Source organism: Prunus avium, chromosome 2 (genome assembly GCF_965620075.1).
Source record: "Prunus avium chromosome 2, drPruAviu1.hap1.1, whole genome shotgun sequence".
Taxonomy (NCBI): domain Eukaryota; kingdom Viridiplantae; phylum Streptophyta; class Magnoliopsida; order Rosales; family Rosaceae; genus Prunus; species Prunus avium.
Window position 1 is genome coordinate 38,341,544 of NC_142285.1, and position 22,126 is coordinate 38,363,669.

The 22,126-nt window shown below is 36.0% G+C and overlaps 3 protein-coding genes across 6 annotated transcripts; 2 read left to right on the forward strand and 1 right to left on the reverse strand.

Annotated features, from left to right (window-relative positions):
* Positions 1-90: 90 nt before the first annotated feature.
* On the reverse strand, positions 91-3,692 carry LOC110747285 (wall-associated receptor kinase 3-like). Its single transcript, XM_088248693.1, has 3 exons — positions 3,456-3,692; positions 2,097-3,352; positions 91-144 (listed from the first exon to the last, which is right to left on the reverse strand). Exons 1-3 carry the CDS (start codon positions 3,478-3,480, stop codon positions 91-93), a joined length of 1,335 nt encoding a protein of 444 aa, XP_088104819.1. The 5' UTR covers positions 3,481-3,692.
* A 1,519-nt stretch (positions 3,693-5,211) lies between these two features.
* On the forward strand, positions 5,212-8,665 carry LOC110745652 (cyclic nucleotide-gated ion channel 1-like). Of its 4 annotated transcripts, XM_021945775.2 has the most exons (8): positions 5,212-5,676; positions 5,828-6,198; positions 6,292-6,353; positions 6,475-6,678; positions 6,887-7,173; positions 7,249-7,360; positions 7,443-7,724; positions 7,807-8,663. In XM_021945775.2, exons 1-8 carry the CDS (start codon positions 5,498-5,500, stop codon positions 8,266-8,268), a joined length of 1,959 nt encoding a protein of 652 aa, XP_021801467.1. In that variant the 5' UTR covers positions 5,212-5,497; the 3' UTR covers positions 8,269-8,663. The 4 variants fall into 4 exon arrangements, with proteins under 4 accessions (XP_021801467.1, XP_088104415.1, XP_088104416.1 ...); XM_088248289.1 differs by having other exon boundaries at positions 6,887-7,360; positions 7,807-8,665; XM_088248291.1 differs by having other exon boundaries at positions 5,598-5,676; positions 6,087-6,198; positions 6,887-7,360; positions 7,807-8,664.
* Positions 8,666-10,370: 1,705 nt separating this feature from the next.
* On the forward strand, positions 10,371-16,109 carry LOC110745651 (cyclic nucleotide-gated ion channel 1-like). Its single transcript, XM_088248694.1, has 7 exons — positions 10,371-10,756; positions 10,884-11,370; positions 11,948-12,172; positions 12,700-12,962; positions 13,139-13,250; positions 13,393-13,665; positions 14,691-16,109. The coding sequence occupies exons 1-7, from the start codon at positions 10,692-10,694 to the stop codon at positions 15,933-15,935; spliced, it is 2,670 nt and encodes an 889-aa protein (XP_088104820.1). The 5' UTR covers positions 10,371-10,691; the 3' UTR covers positions 15,936-16,109.
* Positions 16,110-22,126: the final 6,017 nt, after the last annotated feature.

A 22,126-nucleotide genomic window follows, 5' to 3' on the forward strand; every position in this document is an offset into this window, starting at 1 on the left:
CAGCAAGACAAGGCAGGGCAAACAACTGTGGCAGTAGCAACATCAGAGACAACTTCTCTTCACTCCCCATCTCCCCCTGAAGAGAAGGGGTCAATGGAGCCATATGATCAGTGGTACTGGCACCAGTGAGAGAAATCTAAGACACTGGCACCAGCAAAGGATATAGTAGGCAGCAACAACAATACTAGCAGCGTCACAAATACTTCCATTATTGCAGACACAACTTCTCTTCACTCCTCATCTCCCCCTGAAGAGAAGGGGTTGTCAGAACCATAAGAGCAGTGGAACTTGAGAAACAGAAGCTGACTGAAGCTCAAATGTAGAAGAATCAGTCATGGCAGATAGGTAACTGAATTGCAGGCAGCGGAATAGATGAGCAGCAGTGTCACTCCCCCTCAAATCCGACGACGTATGAGAGTCGAGATTTGGAGAAAGCAACACCGGTAATGACAATAAAGTTGCAGCACCCAAATAAAGTTGCATCTATCTCCCCCTCAAATCTGACACTGGTAGAGGGTCGAGATTTGAAAGAAGAGAAAATGAAATAATAGTAAAGAGATTCAAACATGGCAGTCTCGTGGCAGAAACAAATGCAAGGAAAGGTGGAATGGAGATGGGCAGCTGACAACTGGAGGAAAGGAATAAAAGATGGAGAGGAGTCTGCAACAACCCAAAAAGAAAGAAGAAATAAAAATGAAGAAGGTGGATGACGTGTATGCACACATAGAGAGAAAGGGATGAATATTGTATAGATAGGGTAGGTGATGTGGACAAGTGTAAGAGGTGTTGAAACGGAAGAGGCATATGGTGCAAAACAAGTCCAATAAAATAAAGGGAAAAGGAAGCCAAGTTATTGGCGTGAAAGAGAAGAGGTAGCAAAGAAAAGATTTTCATATATATATATGGGTAGACAGAAAACTTTGATACCCACCAAAACATTGGGCAGAAATGTGGTGTGCATGAGAACGAAGAGATGAGGAGAAAACACCCGTGGGTAACACAGAGAAAAGTGAAAGGCAACAAGGGAGAAGAAATATATCAGACAAAAATGGGATGGAAATAGAGTGGAAGAAATAATTTAAGGAAATAAAGGGGAATAAAGTAAGAAGTATGTGATAGGTGGTGAGAAAAGAAACCATAAATAAGAAAACACAAGATGTTGGCGTGAGAGAGAGAAATAGTCAAATTGGAAAGGGAAAAAAAAAGGTAGACAAGATAGAAATAAGACAAGAAAATAAAACACCATTGGGCCTACAAGTTGGCAAAAGCAAATAAAATCATAAAATCAATAAAGAAAAGAAGAGCAAATAGGGAAGAGAAATCCCAATGAGAGAAACTCAAACACAGAGAAGAGCTTATACGGGAGCTAAACAATGAGAGGGGTTGGAAAGAGAGAGTTGAAAGGAGAGCTCGTTAGAGAGCAAAGAGATGATGCAAACACCAGAGTGGCTATGCAAAGGGAACAGCAGCAGTAGTGTAGCTCGGCATGACAGAGACAAGGCCGAGTAGGAAAAGGCTCAGCAAGCGGTGACGAGGCTCGCGGAGGAAAGGAAATGGCTCGGTGAGCGATGACGAGGCTCACGGAGGAAAGAGATCATGGTGATCAAGGAACGTACTGCCCATAGGAAACAAATTAGGCCATCGTGGCCAAGGGACTTATTGCCCATACAGATAAAAGAGAGGAAATTTAATGGAAACAAGAGAATTTACAGCAACATGAAAAAACGCCAACGACTCTCAATTTGATAGAGGATCTTAAGGATTAGCCATTAGGCTCTGATACCATGCTAAAACATAGAGAATATTGAGAGTAGAGAGTGGAAAGTGTAGAGAGAATGAGAGTTGTAGAATATTTTCTGATTTTCACTTATGTTTCATTACTTATAATCAACACATATATATACAAGTTCCTAAGACATTAGTCAAGACCCCAAGTTAGGCAACCAACCAAGTTAGGCAACCAAACTAATTAGGCAACCAAACTAGTCAAGCCCCCCAAATATTGTAGGTGCCAAACATTAATTGACTACATAATTAACACATTAATTTACTACATAATTAACACATTAATTGACTAAACATTGTAGGCTACCAACCATTGTAGGTGCCAAACTAATCCTCATTAATTGACTATTGCTAACAGCACTGCTGTCATATAACTCTGCAGCGGTTACAATCCCACAAGAACCAAAAAATTCATCAAATCCACGTCTAACCTCAAGAACTTGAGCTTGTGAAGGTGAACCAAGCAAGTTGTCAGTTTTTTTGGGAGATTGAGAAAAATTCAACTTAGCCATTCCCGTAGCAGCTGAATAATGCCATTCCATAAATCGCAATACCTCAAGCTTCGTGGCTACTTCTTTCATGGAAGGCCTTTCATTTCGTGACCCTAAACAGCGTTTTGCCAGACCAGCAACTTTTTTGGCTGTCCCAAGATTTTCCCCCTTGATTATTTCACCATCAAGAATTTGATCCAAGCGACTCTCTTCCACCGAGCGAAGAAAGAAGCTTGCAAGGTGTTTGTCTGCCTCATGCCTCTCTTCACAAAACGCCTTCTGGCTTGTTACTAGCTCCACTAGGACAACGCCAAAGCTATAGATGTCATTCTTTTCTGACAACGTGTTTGTACTTTCAGGGTCTAAGTATCCGGATAAGCCTCGCACGGTACCTTCTACATGAGTTTTACCATGAAGAATTCTTGCATTTCTAAAGTAGGCCAATCTTGCCGTGTAATTCTCATCCAATAGTATTCTTTTCGAATTCACGTTTAGATGTATGATTGGTGAATTGGAAGTGGAGGAGGAGTGCATGTATGCTAGCGCCGCAGCGATTTCTGCTGCTATCTTCATTCGTAGTTCGAATGAGAGTGTTGACGATCCTTCGTTTTTTTCGTGAATGTGCTTGTAAAGAGTGTCATTGTTGATGAAATCGTAAACCAAGGTTTGTTGTCTCGAATCAATACAGTAACCTAAGAGCCTCACCACATGCCTGTGGTTGATCCGAGAAAGAAAACTTACGTCTATAACAAACTTGTTACGGGTAGATTCTTCGGACTTGAACTTCTTTACGGCAACCACTCTCTCATCTGATAGAATTCCTTTGTACACTTTTCCATGCTCTCCGGTAGCAATGATTCTGCCATCATCGTAATTGGATGTGGCCTCTTCCAGCTCTTCTTCAGTAAACTTTCTGGTTGCTAACTTAACAGATCCATTATATTTAACCAATTCCTTTTCTAATTGCGCATTTGCAAAGTAATCTTTTATCTGTTTTACATACCCTGATATTTTCAGGGCTATGCAATGTCTCAAAAGCAGTCCAACCAGCAAAACAAAGAAGCTTATACTGAAACCTGCACGTAATTGAAAACCGGCCACAAACATTTGAGGCTTTTTTTTACAATTTATTTATGTGTTGAGTGTGAAGTAGCTAGTACATATAGTATATATACGTACCCAGTGAAATTTTCAGAGGAGTCATGTTCTTTGATGTAATTTCCAGGTAAATTTAGGCACGTTCCAATATTGCCGGGTTCGAAGCCTTGCACTGATCAGCGATATCTGGCAAGTGACGCAAAATTACAACCCAGTAATCCCACAAAATTAGCTAGAGCTGCACAATAAGCACCTCTTAGTTCCTCCTAAATAGCGAGAGGAATTAATGGTATCCGTTTAATTTATTAATTACTGCTTAGTTAGTTATGAGGAAAGAAAAGCATGCTAACCTGAATAGAGACATATGCAGGGAAGAAGACTGGCATGCGTGGCTCATGGCTTCACTGGGAAATGCCTTCTTCTTCTGTCTGCTCCAATGTTTCGTCTATCAATTATTTCCTTCAGATGCAGGGGAACATATCTCACGTGGTGTAAAATTACAATAATGCACTGCCCTATAAGCCCACTTGGAAATAAAATATATCACTAAGCGAAGGATCAAAGTCTTTTTATTTTTTGGTAAAGAGGAGCAAAGTCAAGCGCAAGCAGAAAGATAATTAAAGGCTCTGATTAGTCTTTCTTTATTTATGCGAGATTAGTCTTTCTTTATTTTGGCAAAAATTTCTCTTACATTTGAATATTATTAGAGAAAGACTTGAAACAAGACTAATTATGATTAGAGAAAGACTTGAGACAAGACTTATATAATATTAGAGAAAGACTTAAGAATATTATTAATCACCGCAATTTAAAGATTCATAAGAGCAATTCCAGCAGCAAGGCTGGGGCGCGGGCTGGGGGGTTTTGGGCCAAAAAAGCGATTCCATCAACAGAGGCTGGCCCAGGCAACAGGTGGACCCCAGCAGACTGGGCTGGCCCATGGGGGAGGCTGGCCCGAGTTTTGGATGACATCAGCGCGATACAGTGCTGCCCATAGCTAGTAGCCACGTGGCGTCGTCTGGGCTCTCCGATTGGATTTTTTCCTCCAATCCAACGACAGCGAATTTTTGTGCAATAAAATAATTATAAAAAAAACCCAAAAATTAATGAATTTTTTTTCTATAAATACCAACCAATACTCTTCACTTTTAACACCAAATCCTCATACATTTTCGTCTCCTTCAACTATTATTCACTTTCTATAATATTTTTTTCACTTTCAAGTTTTATTTTTCCGAAATCTTATCCGATTTTTTTTTCTGATTATGAGATATGAATTTTATAATAAAGATTGACACGTACGAACCCAAAACTCTAATTCGAAAATATTATCCAAATTAATTGTTTAGGTAAACAAATTTGTGAAAAAAAATAAAAAAAATGCATAGTGTTTGCCTTTTGCCATGGCAACTGCTGGAAACACACATTGCTTTTTGCAAGGGCAGTCACTATTCACGTGAATAGTAGCTGCCCTAGGGCAAGGGGCTAACTGCTGGAAGTGCGCTAAGGAGAAAGATAATCAATGGCTCTAATTATTTCACATGCCCAGCGAGATTGCCAAATCGAGATTAGTCTTTCTTTATTTATGCGAGATTAGTCTTTCTTTATTTAGGCAAAAATTTCTCTCAGACTTGAATATTATTAGAGACAGACTTGAGACAAGATTAATTATGATTAGAGAAAGACTTGAGACAAGACTTATATAATATTAGAGAAAGACTTGAGACAAGACTAATTATGATTAGAGAAAGACTTGAGACAAGACTTATATAATATTAGAGAGACTTAAGAATATTATTAATCACCGCAATTTAAAGATTCATAACTTTTCAATATGAAATCTTCATTTATATTATAGTAAGAGCACATGATAAAATCTAGTCTAATCGCCTACTAGGCCTACAAATGTGTTTACCATACTTCAACTTGAATTGAGTTCTTTCCAGATTTGGTCTTAAATTAAGGGGGATTTAGTGCATCTTCATTTGCAAATTCCCGAGCCTTATTCAAACCTGAAGCCCCCGAATTCATGCCCCATTGTAGAAACCCTCCTTAGTCCTATTTTTGGTTATATCCTTGAACAAAAACAGGAATTCAGGTCTCTTAGTAAATAAGTTTGAGTTATGGCTAACCCTGAAGTAACTTTAGTTGTGGAGAACCCAGAAGAGAAAGCTGAAGTAACTTCACTTGTGGAGAAATCCGAAGAAAAAGCTGAAGTAATTCCACTTGTGGAGAAATCGGAAGAGAAAACTAAAGTTACTTCACTTGTGGAGAACCCGGATGTAGAGCAAGGTATTGCAAGGTTAGTTCTTTAATTTCTCCAGGCAGGCATAAAAAATAGATCGATCGAACAATGAATTTGTATGTTCAGTGGCTGTTCAAACTAATCCATGCATGCATAAAACTAATCCATCTCTATTTTCAATGAAACATTGCTTTGTATTGTCTTCCAGAAAGTCAGATTCAAATTCAAAAAGCACATCATCAATGTCGGAAAATAGCAAAGGAACAATCCTTTGTGTTGGATGCTGTATAATAGTGGGACTTGTTGTAGCTATTTTTGCTCTTATAACGGGAGCAATAGAGTCGATTTTTTTACTTATGGAATTGCCGTTCCACTGGATTTATCCAAAGTGGAAAAAGATATTTGTAATATCATGTGTGTTTGCTGTTTTACTGGATCCACTGTTCCTCTACATTCCCATCATCAAGGAGGACATGAAGTGCATACAGATGGACAAAAGGTTGAACAAGACGGCGTTTGCACTACGATCGGTCACAGATTTCTCTTACTTCGTCGACATTATTGTTCAATTTTATGAATGTGAGAACTTTTGGCTTCAGTTGATTAAATTCATTTCAGAAAACTACTCCAACTTTAAATTCTTATATGGAACTTTGTTTTTCCCAACAATAGTTCAGACGATTTGGCTTTCATACATACTAATTGACATTTTAGCTATTCTTCCACTCCCACAGGTAATCTCTCTCTCTTTCTCTCTCTCTCTCTCTCTCTCTCTCTCTCTCTCTCAATATATATATCTTAATTGATTTAATTTTCCTTACGGTAATTTGAATTGACTGCTGGTATTGTCCCCAGGTAGTAATTCTCATTTTATTTTCTAAAGGGAGGGGATCTTTGAACACAAGGAAGCTTATGAACTCCCTTGCTCTGTTGCAATACGTGCCACGGGTGCTTCGAATCTACTTCTCATGTAAGGAACTTAAAGGGAGTCCAGATGGAAATATTAAACTATGGATTAAAGGTGTACTCAATTTCTTTTTGTACATCCTTGCTAGTCATGTAAGTTTCACTCTCATCTCACCATATCATCAAATTCTTCTTGTTTGATTTATAGCTTATGTTCTTATCTAAATGAACCAACTTGATAATGGTGGAAACTCATGCATCATGATGACAATACAAAATTTGACAGTAATTACCATGTTTTCACATTTTTTAGGATTTTCTTTACAGTTCGATTTAATTAACTAACTTGTTGATTCTTCAGGTACTTGGGGCCTTTTGGTACTTTTTTGCTATTCAACGAATGACAACTTGCTGGAAAATTGCATGTCGAACAGGCAATAGATGTGAATCTAATACTAATTTTGTCTGCGAGGATAATCAGTTCAGAAATACCACACTTTTAAATGACTTATGCCCCATAAATTCACCAAATGTAACGCTCTTTGATTTTGGTATATTTGTTGATGTCCTTCAATCTGGTATATCGGAGTCAACAAATCATCCACAAAAGTTCTCCAACTGTTTTTGGTGGGGTCTGCGCAATTTGAGGTTTGTACATATGAAATCCCTTGATCTTACGTCCAAATTTGTCTCTTATATTTGCTCCTTTTCATTTTTTTTCAGTTCTCTTGGCTCAAACCTCCAGCCTAGTATCAGTACATGGGAAAACCTCTTTGCGGCTTTTATTTCTGTAATTGGCTTGCTACTATTTTTATATCTTATTGGAAATTTGCAGGTTGGTGCTAAAAACTTGTCTTTAAGCTTAATCTCCTCGATAATGAACTGAGCCTTAATTAGCTGTTGTTTTGGATTAATAGACATACATGCAGTCAGACGCTGCAAGAGTAGAGGCACGCAAGCACAAGATTAAATTTGAAAAGAAGTTGGACAAGAAAGGAACCGAGATAGAAAAATGGTTATCCAAGAATGTCATCATCCCTGAAAGTGCCAAGGATAATTTAAAGTCGAAGATCATGAAAAAGGTCAAGCAAGAACTTGAGCAAGACAGGGATGTCGACGTGGAGAAGATCCTCTCCATTCTTCCCTCCGAACTTCAAACCTATATCAATTCTCGTATGATATGGAAAAAGCTCAAGGCAGTAAGTCTCCAGATTTTATCTTCTTCTTTTTATTCTTTTTTCATTGTATGGTTAAATTTAAATGTGTTTAATTAATGTATAGGTGCCAAAGCTTCAGTCTATGGATGAAGAAGTGTTAAAAGCAATGTCCAAGCATATGACACTTAAGAAATATGCTGCAAATAGCTACATTATAAAAGAGAATGAACCACTTGGAATGATGTTGTTGATCGTGGACGGAGTTGTAAAGGTTGAAAGTAGCAGTAGCAGCAATGAAGTTTCTAGTAGGTTGCTAGAAACAGGGCATTTCTATGGAGAAGAACTTCTGGATTGGGTAAAGGTTTCTTTGTTTCCTTCCTTGTTACCCCTTTCCACCAGTGCCGCTCTGGCCGTCAATGATGTGGAAGCCCGCCTTCTCATGGCCAGCGACTTGTGTGCCGTAGCCGCTTTTTACTGTGAGCATTTCAGTGAGAGCACTTTCAGGCCCCCGCCAGTCGATGTTCGGTTTAACCGCCTAGGTCTTGCTAATCTGCCATATGAATCTACACTGCATATTCAAGGGTAGCTGAATAACAAGATTTTTGGGATCATTCCTGTAAAAATCACTTATGCTCGTAGGCGCTTTTATTAGTATGTAATTATGTGCTTCGTGAAAGAGAAGTTAGCATGTGCTTCTCCTTTTAAATTTTCTGCAAAAAGCTTTCAAATTTTGTTTTTAATTGTCTAAAAGCATTTTTAGGCATGTCAAAAAGAAGTTATAAACAAATCATATAAAGAATTTGAACTTTCATAATAAAAGATGTATATATGCAGAAAAGTTGGATGCGGAGATTGTGTCCTTCCCTTTTATTCGTTCTGAGTATCAATTAGCTGATGTTCTTACAAAAGCTGTTTCTACAAGTATCTTTCTCAACTCGCTTGACAAGTTGGGCATGCGTGACGTCTTTGCTTCAACTTGAGAGGGAGTGTTAGCGAGATATCCCTATTCTATTATGATATTATTTTATTTATTTCCTTTTGTATAAATATTATATAATTAGGATACTACTTGTTTTCCTAGTTTAACTCTACTAGGGTTTGTAACCTTGTATTATAAATACCTACTTTCGGAGAATGAAATACATCTGAAAATATTCTACCATATTGTTTGACTCCTTTGTGTATATATATTATATTATATTAAGTGTTTTCTATGAACATTCCAACTAAAAATGTTAAAATTTGGACACACTGACGCAAATGTTGGCGGGTAGCTCCCTACCAAGTTCGTCGTCAGCGAGTGAGTGGAAGATCTCTTTGCTTCACGTGGGTGCTCGGCTTTCTCGTGGGGCTCGCTTGGGTTTTGGTTTTTTTTCCGTCAATGGGCTTGAAACTTAGGTGCCCCAAAACAGGGCCATTGGACATGGTTTTTAGGCTTCAGTGTGTAAGTGCTAAGTCCGTGATGGTTGTTGAGGTCAATAAATTGTTTTTAAAATAAATGTCACTAGATCAATTTCCAAAATAATGAAGTAAAATTCGTAACCAAACAAAAAAATTGAAGTAAAATTGTTTTCAAAATGAAAGTCAAGAAATTTGTTTGAATTTTCGGATGCAATTGCAATTATGATGTTTTAGTCAAATAACAATTGGCATGCTACAAATTTTCTGGGGAGTCATTGTTGAGGTCTTTGTTGAGGTCTTTGTTAATTACAAATTTTCTGGTCTTTCATTTGTGTTTTTAGAATCACTAGTGGGAAGTCAATTGGGTCTAGTCCGGTGGAAAATGACCTTGCCTTTCAGATAAGATGTCTCAAATTCGAATCCCCGTGGCATCGTTTTTGTATTAATTTTTGTTGTGTTAGGTTTACATATTTTTCCCAAAGAAATGAATCTAAAAGTTTTGAAATTCCAAAAAGAAAGGAATTCATTAAATATAAACCGTTGGATCATAAAGTACAATTAATCCCAAGGGAGATTCCAAAAACATCACTTTATTTCACAGACATAAACGACAAACACACCACATTGAAATTTTGTGGACTTTAGGATGAATTGTCAGCCGTAGATTCTTTTCCGAGTTATTTAGCACTAGATTACTACTACTCATACGGGGCCCATCAACTGATTTTTGGGCGACTAAATCCTACTTGCGCTCCTACTTGCGCGTCTCCGCTGGGATGCCCCAAACTTTGGCAGCCTCTCTCTCCTTCCTCCTCCACAAGCGGGGCCAACTCCTGCACATCTTAATAAAAGATATGCAAATACCCGGTAAACAAATTTTCTTTATATTTTTTTGCATCTCCGGCCAGTTTTCTAAATTTACAAGCATTTACACCTCTGCATTGAAGGTGTTGCCGGCAGCTCCAGGTGTAAATCTGGCATACACCTCCCTTTACACCCCACCATTAATTGGATGCAGATGCTCTCACTATGTTCGCCCGCTAGATATGATATTATGTTCCACACCACACTCTTAATATTGCTTGGAATGATTGGCCCTTGAGTTTGGGGGTATTCTTGACCTGTAAAAGGCAAGTCATTTCAAAAAATCATGTTAGTCGTCGTTATTAGCAAAACTTGTGTATCACGTGAATGTTATTATTTACCGTAAAATTGCTTTCAAAATGAAAGCCTATGAGTTTGTTTTGTTCTTCTACTCGGATTCCTTGGTATTAATATGCATGTATAGGAAGAGTTTTAATTTAAAGTTGGTAAATAAACTAAATTTGATCTTAAAAAGAAAAGGACTTGGGGACAAAGACTATAAAAAGTCTACATAGGTGAATTCATTTTAACTCCTCTTTTCTTTGCCAATTCCAAGCCCAGTATTAAAAGTTGCTTTTGAATTATGACAACCAACTTTTCACCCACCAACTGAGTTTCTACATTAGAATTATTGCACAAGTAATTGTTTTTGTTGCCAAAAAAACACAAAAACAAAGAATTAACTTCTACTAATAATTCTCTTCAAGAGGATTTCTTCTTGCTGTAACGGGAAAAGTTGGAGTTATGGCCAAAGACGATGTAGCTGAAATTGTTGAGAAGTCGGAAGAGAAAGCTGCTGCACCTGCACGGTTTGGTTTCTCTAACTTAAAACTACATATGCATTTTCTTCTTCCCTTAATATTAATTAATATTTTGTATCAAACGCATGACTTATATCTATGGCTATATTTGTTTTTTTTTTTTTTTGTTCTCCAGTAATCATGATTCAAACTCAGAGGCTACAGTGGAAAATTCAGCCGTGAAAGATGAAGATGGATCAAGTAGAAATGGGTGGGTCTTTCCTTCAAAAGGGGAGAGTCATGATCCTGAAGAGCAAATCCTTCAAAAGTGGAAGAAGATATTTGTAGCATCATGTCTGCTTGCTATTTTACTGGATCCATTGTTTCTCTACGTTCCAATGATGAAAGATGATATCAAGTGCCTGCAGTCTGACAGAAACTTGAAGATTGTTGCTCTTCTTTTGAGATCAGTCACTGATCTTTTCTATATATTTGACATCATTTTTCAAATTTATAGATCTGATTACTTTTTAGGTTTAATTAATGAATATCGTCGCATAGAGCGCAGCAACTACTCAAAAAAACAATTTTGTCGGGAACATGTTGTGCCAAAAATAGCTAAGACAATCGGGGAGTCATGTAATATCTTAATTGATATTTTGGCTATTCTTCCGCTTCCTCAGGTAATAGAAGCCCTTTGTCGAAATTAATTGCTTGTTTTACCAATCTCCCTATTTTTGTTTATCATGCAAAGCGAATTTGATCTTATTATATTTAGGCTTAAATGTTAATTTGCCCTCTAAACTTGTACCTAATTTTCGTTTTACCCCATATATTTTTTTAAAGAAAATTAAGAACATGAACCCTTTTTTTCGCCAACAGAGAGAGAGAGAGAGAGAGAGAGAGAGAGAGATATTCAATTTTTCAGTTTTTAAATTTATTTTTAACATAAGAAATGACTTTTTTGCCCTCATATTTAACGGCAAATTGGATGAAATGTTGCGGATTTAGACGGCAGGGGGGAAATTGGCGGAAAAAAAAAGTTTATATCCTTCATTTTCTATAAATAAATAAAATAAAATAAAAAGGGTAAATCGAAAGTTAGGTACAAGTTCGGGGGCAAATCAAGAGTTAACCCTTATATTTGTTATAAAAGCATAAGAAATGTGCATGTGTTCCATATATCTTAGCCAATGATTCACTACTTTACTCATGATAATTAGATTTTAATTGTTCGTATTATTAATGTATGTTGTCCAGGTTGCAATTCTCATTTTCTTTCCAGAAATGAGGGACTTGAGATCTTTCAACACAATAAGGATGGTTATCATGAATCTTTTTATTTTGTTGCAATATGTGCCACGAGTGTTTCGCATCTACTTGTCATGTGAGGAACTTAAAAAGACTCCAAAAAAACAGAATGGAGAGACTGCCAAATGGGTTAAATGTGTCCTCAATCTCTTTATGTACGTCATTGCTAGTCATGTAAGTTTCAATATTTTATCATAATTTATTTTAAATTCATATAACACTTGCTTGCTTGATTTAGATAAATAAAAGGCTTATGTAGCATTGTTTGGTTTATGTACATCATTGCTAGTCATGTAAGTTTCAATATTTTATCGTAATTTATTTTAATGTCATAACACTTGCTTGCTTGATTTAGATAAATAAAAAGCTTATGTAGCATTAATTGTTTGGTTGGATTTCTTGCTAAAAGTAGTCTTAAATCAATTGACCTTTATGAAGGGTGAATATGATAAACAATGGGGCAAAACGATCGATATACTACATATTCCTGACTTATATTTGCAGAAACAAGAATGTGTCATAACATTAAGTTCTTCTTTCAAGTTAGTGTATGGTTTTTTTTTTCCTTTCTTTTTGTTACAGGGGAGGAATCAACTTCTAGTCATAGGCGTAAATATTTTCACATGCTAGTCATGAAAATCTAATGTATATTTAAATTTTTTTTTTAACTTGTAATTTCCTAACTCGAGTGAAGTTAATTTTTCGCTATTCAACGAATGGGCATTTGTTGGCATAATGCATGTCGAAAAGTAAATGGATGTAACGCTAGTACCTTTGGATGTCATGACCATCACACATTTAGAAATATGACATTTCTAAATTATTTGTGCCCTATAAGTCCGATGAATACAACGCTCTTCGATTTTGGTATATATATTACACTCCTTCAATCTGGTATAACGGGGTCAACAAATTATTTTGAAAAGCTCTCCAATTGTTTTTGGTGGGGCCTGCAAAATTTGAGGTTTGTGTATTTTTATGTATCGTTTGTTTGGTCGGAGATTGATTTGCTTATTTTGAATCATTGAATTTATAACTTGAAACTTTTGGCCAATACCTATTTTCTTTAGAGGCATTTGTTGAATGAAAAGCAAATTTTCAATTTTGTATTAAATATATTTAATAATTTCATTTCTGCAGTTCTTTTGGTTCAAACCTCGAGCCCAGTATCAATGGATGGGAAAACCTCTTCGCGGCTTTTATATCTATTATTGGCTTGCTTTTATTCTTATATCTCATTGGAAATTTGCAGGTTAGGGTTGAGTCTTATTTTTATTTTTTTAAAATTTACATGGATTTTTTTTTTTTTTTTTTTTTGCGGCTAATTTTTTTTAATATTTTTTTATCACTAATTCCTAGCTAATGACTGAACTGCCATGTTGTGGCATATATAGGCATACCTGCAGTTTGATACCACAAGAAGAGAGACCCACAGACACAAGATGAAAGTGAAACAGAAGATGAAAGAGAAAGGTCAAGAGATTGAGCTGTGGTTATTTGGAATCCCCGGAGGGTTGAAGGAGGATATAAAATCGCAGATCATGGACAACGTTGAACAAGAACTTGAAGAAGACAGGGATGCTAATTTGGACTATATTCTCTCTACTCTTCCCGAGGAGAGGCAAAGCTGTATTAAAATTGGTAACCCTGTCACTAGGTTGAAGCAAGTAAGTTCCTCCAAATCCATGATTCTAATTACTTATTAGCCTTTCCATATATAGAACTTTAATTCTTCCGAATTAATGAATTCTCATCCATCCTAGAACTAGTCATTTTTTTTTAGTTCTGCTAAATGAACCCTAAAATTAACTGAGTATACCCTACTACCAAACTATTTATTGAATTACTAATTTACCCTAATATAAAATGACCAAAAAAGATATATTGAATTGTGAAACAAACATAATTTTAATAAGTAAACCCTACTCACCATATCCAACCCTAATCAAACGTAGAGAAGTTTTCATATTACTTGATGCCGATCGACGGCGAACAACGTAGCGAGCATTGACAGTGGCGCAAAGAGGTGTCGTTGAATGTTCGTTCCTTTGCCCCTTCCTTTGCCGACCAACAGCCCTCCATTGCTGCCCAACAACTCCTCTATTAGAGATGAAGGTTAAAGAAATTATTAAGAGACCAAATCTGAAAGTGGAAGACTATCTAACTATTCATAACAATCATTGAAGATATTAGTTTGATCTAAAGTTCAAATATAAGAAGGCATTTGGGAATTAGTTTTCATTTGAATCAAGTTTGCAGTAGCTATTAGACCCATATGGCTTTCTGTCGAACCATTTTGACCAAATTCGTTATTTGAAGAGTAAATCAAAACCCCATTGAGATGAGGGGAAAAAAAAAGAAATTTGAAGAACAAATAAAAACCCAGGTTTGTTCAAATTGACTCCTTTTAATGTGAAGAACAAAAGCTTTAGAAGAAATTAAAATATAACACGGCAAATGAGATGTGATATAGTGTATTAGGGTGTACCAAGGGTATTTTGTGTAGTTAAATATGATGTACTTAGTTAATTTTACATTTTGATTTAAATATTAGGGTATACTTAGATTATAGGGTGTACTCAGTTAATTTTAGGATTCGTTTAGCATCACTCTTTTTTTTAGGAAGACTAATAATTATGTAGAAGATTTTTAATTTCTCTCCTTAATAATATATTTATTAATTAATTCTAAGGTGCCAATATTTCAAGACATGGATGAAAGCGTGTTGAAAGCAATCCGTCGGTATCTTGAGCCAAATAAGTACACTAAAAACGATATCATTACTCAAGAGGGTAAACCACTTGAAATGATGCTCTACATTGTGGACGGATTTGTAAACATTGAAGAGAGAGATGGTTCTAATAGCTTGCAACGAGGAGAAGTATATGGAGAAGAACTTCTAGATTGGCCATTGTCAAACTCATTTCCCGACGTATTACCGTCAGCAACGTTGTCTGCTACGGCAGTAGGTGATGTTGTAGCCCTTGCTGTCACGTATAGCAACTTAAGGAATGTGGTCTTTGAATTCGGAAGGCAATATTTCTTTGGGATGATTAAATGTCAAAAGTTTTCTGATGTAAGTAAAATCATCAGAAAAGGAATCTCTACAAGCGTTTACAAAGGGGTGCTACCAGATAAAACAGTGGTTGAGGTAAAGAGGTACAGAGTAGATTGTTCCTGGGAAGATTATCCATATTTGGTTAAACTGGTGGCTGTTGCTTCTCGTACCAACCACATAAATTTGGTGAGGCTCTTAGGTTGTTGTTTGGAAAAAAAAAAAACAATTGCACTGGTTTCTGAGTACATTCCGAATGGCACTCTTTTTGAACATATTCATGGAAAAGAAGGCAAAGCATCATCACCACTTTCATTGGAGTTACGAATGAAGATAGCATCAGAAACTGCAGGAGCCCTAGCTTACTTGCGCTCATTAACTACCGCGCCAATCTTACCCTCTTTTGTGTCGACAAGTAGTATACTTTGGGATGATAATTGCACTGCAAAGTTGTGCAGCTTTGGACTTAGATTTGTGCCCAACAATAGCCGGTTTTCATTGTTATCTATAAGGCAAGGATGCTTCGACCCTGAATCAAAGACACTACTAGAAAAGCTTGATGTCTATGGCATTGGAGTTGTCCTAGCGGAGCTACTGACCGGTCCGAATGCAATTTCTTCATCAGGGGATCGTGACTTGACGAAGCTCGCAAGCTTATTTCTATTGCTAGTGGAAGAGGATCGCTTGAATGAAATTCTCGATGGTAAAATAATAGTGAAGGAAGGAGATTTTGAGACAGCCAAAAAAGTGGCCCATCTGGCAACAAGATGTTTAAGGTATGAAAAGGAGGAAATGCCTTCCATGAAAGAAGTAGTCGCGGAGCTTGAGGGAATATTGCACAATCTTAGGGCAGAGCAAGGTGGAGAAGCTAGTTTCTCTTGATCTCCCAAAAGAAACCAACCACATTGTAACCAAAAAAGGGAAAAAGAAGGTAAAGGTACATTTGTTAGATATAGATGACTAAGATATGTGTGTCGCCTACTTGCAACAACATTGGTCGGTAAATCAAACTAATCTCGGGTATTTTTTGGAATTTTGAATGTTTCACTATTTGAGACATTACCTTTGTATATATATATATATATTATATTATTAAGTTTTTTCTATCAACATTTCAACTAAAAATATTAAAATTTGGAAGGAATTCCGAAAACAACATTTATTTCAAAAGTTTAAATTTGAGTAAAATGTGGGGAAAAAAATTGTTTTAATTAAAAAAGTGATGGGGTCATCATTAGACCTGCGAGCCCATGGGCCGATGGGGGCCAGGCTTGGATTTGGGTGTCTAAAATTTGGCCCGACCCATAAGCCCGGCCTGTTTGAGCCCAAGAAAGCCCAGCCAGTGGGATCACATACTCATAAATAAATATAAAAAATCCCAAGTTAAATGAAAGATGGAGAAAATTATTATCTATTATCATTGTAAGAACTATTAAAAAAAAATTGAAGTAGGGGATAAAATATGATTTTATTAATATGGTGGTTGTATAACTATATCTTCATATTTATGGAAACAAAAAAGAGAACTATGAAGTTATGAACATAGAAAAAAAAAATGGAGACATAAACATATAGACAAATGTAAATAGAGAACTATGAAAAAAAGGAAACATAGAAAAAATATATAAGAAATGTTGGCGCTAAAACTGGGCATGTAGTAAGTAGGCCAACTTAAAGATGAGGTGGATGCTGAAGGTGAGGACCCTCAGTATGTAAGAGCATTCGGTAAGTAAATTGACATGCATACAAAAGACAAATGTACGTGGTTCACCCGAATGATGGGCTACGTCCACGGAGAAGTATGTTTTCATTATGATAATGTGTGTATACATTGTACATAGGGTTATACCCAAGGGGAAGAGGAAGAATACCGAAGGTTGAAGGCAGATGCTGAGGCCGAAGGCTGAGGATCTGGCTGATGGCCGATGATCCGTGGGCTTGTAAATGGGCTCATGGGTAAACCCATGGGGCCCCAGTAGCCTGCCCAACTCCTCTTTTCTTTCTCCCCCTCCTTTGAAGGAGAGGGGTCTTCTTTTATAGGGAAGGGAGAGTCCCCTTCTCTTGTGTTTTGTCGATGTGGGACTCCCTTCCCTTTGCTTGGATTAGCTTGGAAATGCTTGGCCAAATATTGTACAAACAAGAAAGAATAAAGAATTGACACAAAAAATCAATTTTAAAAAAAGACAAAATAAAGTAGGCTCATTTTGGCCCGGCCCTTTGGGCTTAACCCAGTTCCGCCCAATAGGCTCTTTCATGCCCAACCTATGAACAAGACTTGGGCTTTGAATTTTCTAAACATTATTTTCTCTTTCCTTTCTAAAACCTGACCTAACCCAATACAAACCCATAAAATTTGGGCCGGACTAGCTAGGCTCGGCTCCTTAACGAGGCCTACACATTGGGAGGAAAGCCTTTGATTTGAAAGAGAGGAGAAAAAAAGGCGTTAGATTAGATTTTTAAAAAGAAAAAGCTGCATTTGCTTCGCAGCCACTGACGCAAATGTTGCCCTCCCAAGTCGCCCGTCGTCAGCGAGTACAGGAAGATGTTTTTGCTTCACGTGGGTGCTTGGCTTTCTCGTGGGGTACGCAGGAGCCGACATCACCGGATGTTGACAAATGAGCCACCCCGTTACAGACCAGTCTTTCGCTGGCCATCTATTTTACAAATTTTTTCATATTAAATTCATCTAAAAGAGCAAAAGTAGCTTTTCTAATAGGGAGATTCACTAATATACCAAATATAGGAGCCCAAATTATAAAAATACCCTATATGAAATGGACTTTAGAAACACACCCAAAGCCCATTTATAACATAACAAAAAGGCTTTTAACTTCTTTTAAATTACAAAACTGCCATTGATTTCTCAAAACAAACCCAACCCCAAAACATATAAACAAGCCCAAAATACTCAATAGGACATCAAAGTAATTTAATAATCAAAATTAAATTCAATATGGCTAATTGTCATTTTTTGAGTTTTTTTTGGGTTTGTTTATAGAAATTAAATGGTGTAGGGTTTATTTATAGTTTTAGTGCTAAGAATGGGTATTTGACTAAATATCTCGTGGTTTTAACTGTTCTGACGGCAAGTCATTGTTAGATCAAAATTACTAATGGGCAATTCTCCTAAATAATGTGACCAAAATTGATTTCAAAATGAAAACCTAGCTAGAACTTAGTTTTGTGCTTCTTGGATGCCTTGGTATTTAGATGTTTGTGTCATCCGCAAGTTATGAAGAGTTTGTAAGTTAACGATTTTTTGAGGTGATGATTTTCCCACTTCTTTTTTATCCACTTACATTCTATTTTATATTTTTTTAATACTTTTTTATTATAACATACAAGAAGTATAGGTGCACAAAAGGAAAATAGGAAAATCAAATCCTCTTTTTTGTTCAACTTTAAGTTAACGTCTGATTAGTGAGAATAGCGAAAATATTAAATAAATAAAAAAGACTTGGGGACAAGACTAGGTCAATTCAGTTTTTTTTTTTATGTTTCTTTTTCTTTTTTGTCTGATATGTCAATTCTGAACTTTAGATTTTTCCCATCCAACTGAGTATATATTATATTATATTATATATTGAATGTTTCACTATTTGAGACATTATCTTTGTGTATATATTATATTATATTATATTGAGTTTTTTCATGAACATTTCAATTAAAAATATTAAAATTTGGAAGGAATTCCGAAAACAACATTTATTTCATAAGTTTAAATTTGAGTAAAATGAATTGGATATTTATAGGGAAAAAAATTGTTTTAATTAAAAAAGTGATTGGAAAAATAATTTTTTTTTTGGTTACATTGGGAGAAAGCCTTTGATTTGAAAGAGAGAGAAAAAAAAAAAAAAAAAGGCGTTAGATTTGAAAACAAACTGCATTTACTACGCAGCTGGGCCCCACACTGACGCAAAATGTTGGCGTATGAGGCTTAGTCCAAATAGCAATTGGCATGCTACGTATGAGGTTTAGTCAAATAGCAATTATGAAGTTTTGGACAAATAGCAATTGCCACTGTCGTGTCGTATTCCGCGTGCATGGAATTTCAAGATATACCGCGTGCATGGAATTTTCCATAAAATAATAGAGACGACGGGGTGTTGACTCTAATAGTCTTTCCTTTCTTCCACATTTTCCCTTCAATTGCAAGAGTGCTACTGCACGGTTTGGTTTCTTTAACTTCAAAACTATTTATATGCATTTTCTTGTTCCCTTTAAATAAATGTGGTATGAAACACATGTGATAAGGTCTAATGTGGTAAGGTCTCATGTCCCTACTGAGCTGTGGTTGCTCATCCCTCACTCTGTTTAATTTTTCAGATGAACTAGAGGGCAAGTCAAGGACTAAACCAGTTGAGGCTGAATTAGATGAGAGTGATAGAGTTTTATTTATTAATTGTAAGTTGTAAGATTTTGGAGCTATTTTTATAAGAAAATTTTATTTTATGTTTCGGCTTCTTTTTATTTTACTTTTTATTTTCTCATGCACCGAGCGCGGGGTTTCCGCCTACCCCCAGATCCAGGGCGTGACAGAATGGTATCAGAGCTCTAGGGATTAGATACCCTTGGGAACACTGTGGTTTAAACATTTGTGTTAGATAAACTTGAATTCATGAGTGACAAAGATTTTTAGGAGTAGATTGTCTTGGGTAAGATACTATAAATTTCGAGGACGAAATTTCTTTAAGGAGGGTAGATTGTGAGAGTCCGTATTTAAAAATTTTAACAGTATTTATTAAAGAGGAATAAACATTATTATATATAAGTAATTATCTTGGATATATATTGTTTTACGTTTATAGTAGTAATTATAAGCATTTTATTTTATTAATTATTTTTATATTTTTATATGTTGAATTGAATAAGAGGCTTTGTTTTAATATATATATATATATATATGTGTGTGTGTGTGTGTATTATTATTGTCTTAGAATGTGTTTTAAAACATTATAATTCTTGGTGTAGAGTTATTGATGTGGGTCATAGAGAGAAATATTTACTAATTGAAGGTGATAGGTTTTCCTTTGCTTTGAGTTTGAGGTGCAAGTCAATTGTGCAAGTCATCTTTTAAACTTGCAAGCTATTGGGATATTAATGAAAGATATAGTTGAGTCATTATTCTACTAGTACGTGTCTTCATAATATACATTCTCATCTTGTAATGACTTGAAGTGGAAGGAAAATTACTTGGGCACCAAGATTAAAACGTGCTGACTACTTAAGTGATGATAGAATGTTTATTCTAGTATAAATAGAAAGCTTACATTTACAAGTTGTTTACTACTACATATAGAGATAACATGTATACAATGTGATAGTTGTTAGAGAGGACTAAAGAGAGATGCAAGGAAAATATGTTATTGGAGGAGATAGAGAGTTTTGCTTGTGGTTTACTAAATTGGATTTATGCTTTGAAATCGAGGTAGGGATTTCTTGGAGGGCCTTTACGGGGATTGATCTAATTAAATTTCGTGAGCACTTGCATGATATTATTATTTGATAGGCATAACAATATCACGTCATGGAAATTAGTTGGAGATGTTGGTTGGAGAAAATAATGACGGAAAAGAGGGTAATGGAAATAGTCTTTTGTGTAGTTGAGTCTAACTCTTGGCAGGTACCAGGTATCAGGGATCCCACAGTGCACATATTTTTATTCGGTGATTCGGGATTGGCGAAAGGGAGTTAGACAAGATGACTAACAAAAGGGAAATTATGGGATGATTGAAATGAGTGTTAGTTCATATAAATGGACATTCGGGACCAAGTGGTATAAGCATGGTATGGGACGTGCATGTCTGCTTGTCCAGTTATATGAATTAACGGGATTAGATGAAGAGCATTCATGCATTATTATTATTAATGTGATATTTGGTTGTGTGATTGCATGTCACTTAATTTAGTTATATCAATCTACTGTGGTAAGGTCTTATGTCCCTACTGAGCTGTGGTTGCTCATCCCTCACCCTGTTTAATTTTTTAGATGAACTAGAGGGCAAATCAAGGACTAAACCAACTGAAGCTGAATTAGATGAGAGTGATAGAGTTTTATTTATTAATTGTAAAGTTGTAAGAATTTGGAGCTATTTTTATAAGAAAAGTTTATTTTATGTTTCGGCTTCTTTTTATTTTATTTTACTTTTTATTTTCTCACGCACCGGGCGCGGGGTTTCCGCCTACCCCCGGGTCCGAGGCGTGACAGAGAGAGAGAGAGAGTGGAGCTTCGAGTATTTTTCTCGGGTTTTAGAAGTACCTTAAGATTTCAGAGGATGGATCCTTAGCCCACCACTAGCAACATCGATATTGTCCCCAACTTAACCACATGTTTAGCAGGTGTAGGGTTTTATACAAAAGGCATCGATGTTATTAGGAGTGGAACCATTTATTATATAGGACTTCCTATTTTGTTAAGTTTCTGATGTGGGACTCGTGCATTCTTCAACACTCCTCCTCACGTGGGACCACTTTTAGTGGGCCACACGTGCAACCTATTCCACATTGATCACTTTTTTAAAAAATAAATAAATAAATAATTTGGGGTTTGTTTGATTTTGATTCAATTTGGAGTTTTTTGTTTGATTTGGGTTTAATCGGGCCCAATCAACTGACCCGCTCTGATACCATGTACTTATAGACTCCTTGCATGCTAGGGTTTTGCAAAGAATAAACTCTATTTGGAAGAAGTTTATTCTTTCCCCAAATTGTAGAGATTGAGTCCATAATCAAATCTCCTAATTTGATGATGATATCTCCAAATTAGGATAATATCTTAATTAGTGATATTATCTCTTTAAATAAAGATAATATCCCTATTTTTAGTGTCAATTATCTTGCCAAATAAATGACTTAATTAATTCTTCTTGTCCATGTGGCGTCTTGTGATTGGAAGCCAAAATATTTGCTCCCACAATTAATACATTAGACAATGTATATTTTATTTCCCAAATTTACCCTTATTAAATACATTGGACAAACTAACTTTTGTTTCCACCTTGTTAAAAAATTAAAGGAGAATTTTAACATCTTCCACAAAATTAACGTCAATGTTTACTCTCTTTTTGGTGAGG

Coding starts and splice junctions, on each gene's coding strand:
- LOC110747285 (XM_088248693.1), bottom strand. CDS start 3,480: ATGACTCCTCTGAAAATTTCACTGG. Junction 3,353..3,455: donor TCCTCTGAAAATTTCACTGG/GTACGTATATAT, acceptor AATTACGTGCAG/GTTTCAGTATAAGCTTCTTT. Junction 145..2,096: donor TTAGTTTGGCACCTACAATG/GTTGGTAGCCTA, acceptor TGCTGGTGCCAG/TGTCTTAGATTTCTCTCACT.
- LOC110745652 (XM_088248289.1), top strand. CDS start 5,498: ATGGCTAACCCTGAAGTAACTTTAGTTGTGGAGAACCCAGAAGAGAAA. Junction 5,677..5,827: donor GTAGAGCAAGGTATTGCAAG/GTTAGTTCTTTA, acceptor ATTGTCTTCCAG/AAAGTCAGATTCAAATTCAA. Junction 7,361..7,442: donor ATCTTATTGGAAATTTGCAG/GTTGGTGCTAAA, acceptor TTGGATTAATAG/ACATACATGCAGTCAGACGC.
- LOC110745651 (XM_088248694.1), top strand. CDS start 10,692: ATGGCCAAAGACGATGTAGCTGAAATTGTTGAGAAGTCGGAAGAGAAA. Junction 12,963..13,138: donor TGGGGCCTGCAAAATTTGAG/GTTTGTGTATTT, acceptor TCATTTCTGCAG/TTCTTTTGGTTCAAACCTCG. Junction 13,666..14,690: donor CTGTCACTAGGTTGAAGCAA/GTAAGTTCCTCC, acceptor ATTAATTCTAAG/GTGCCAATATTTCAAGACAT.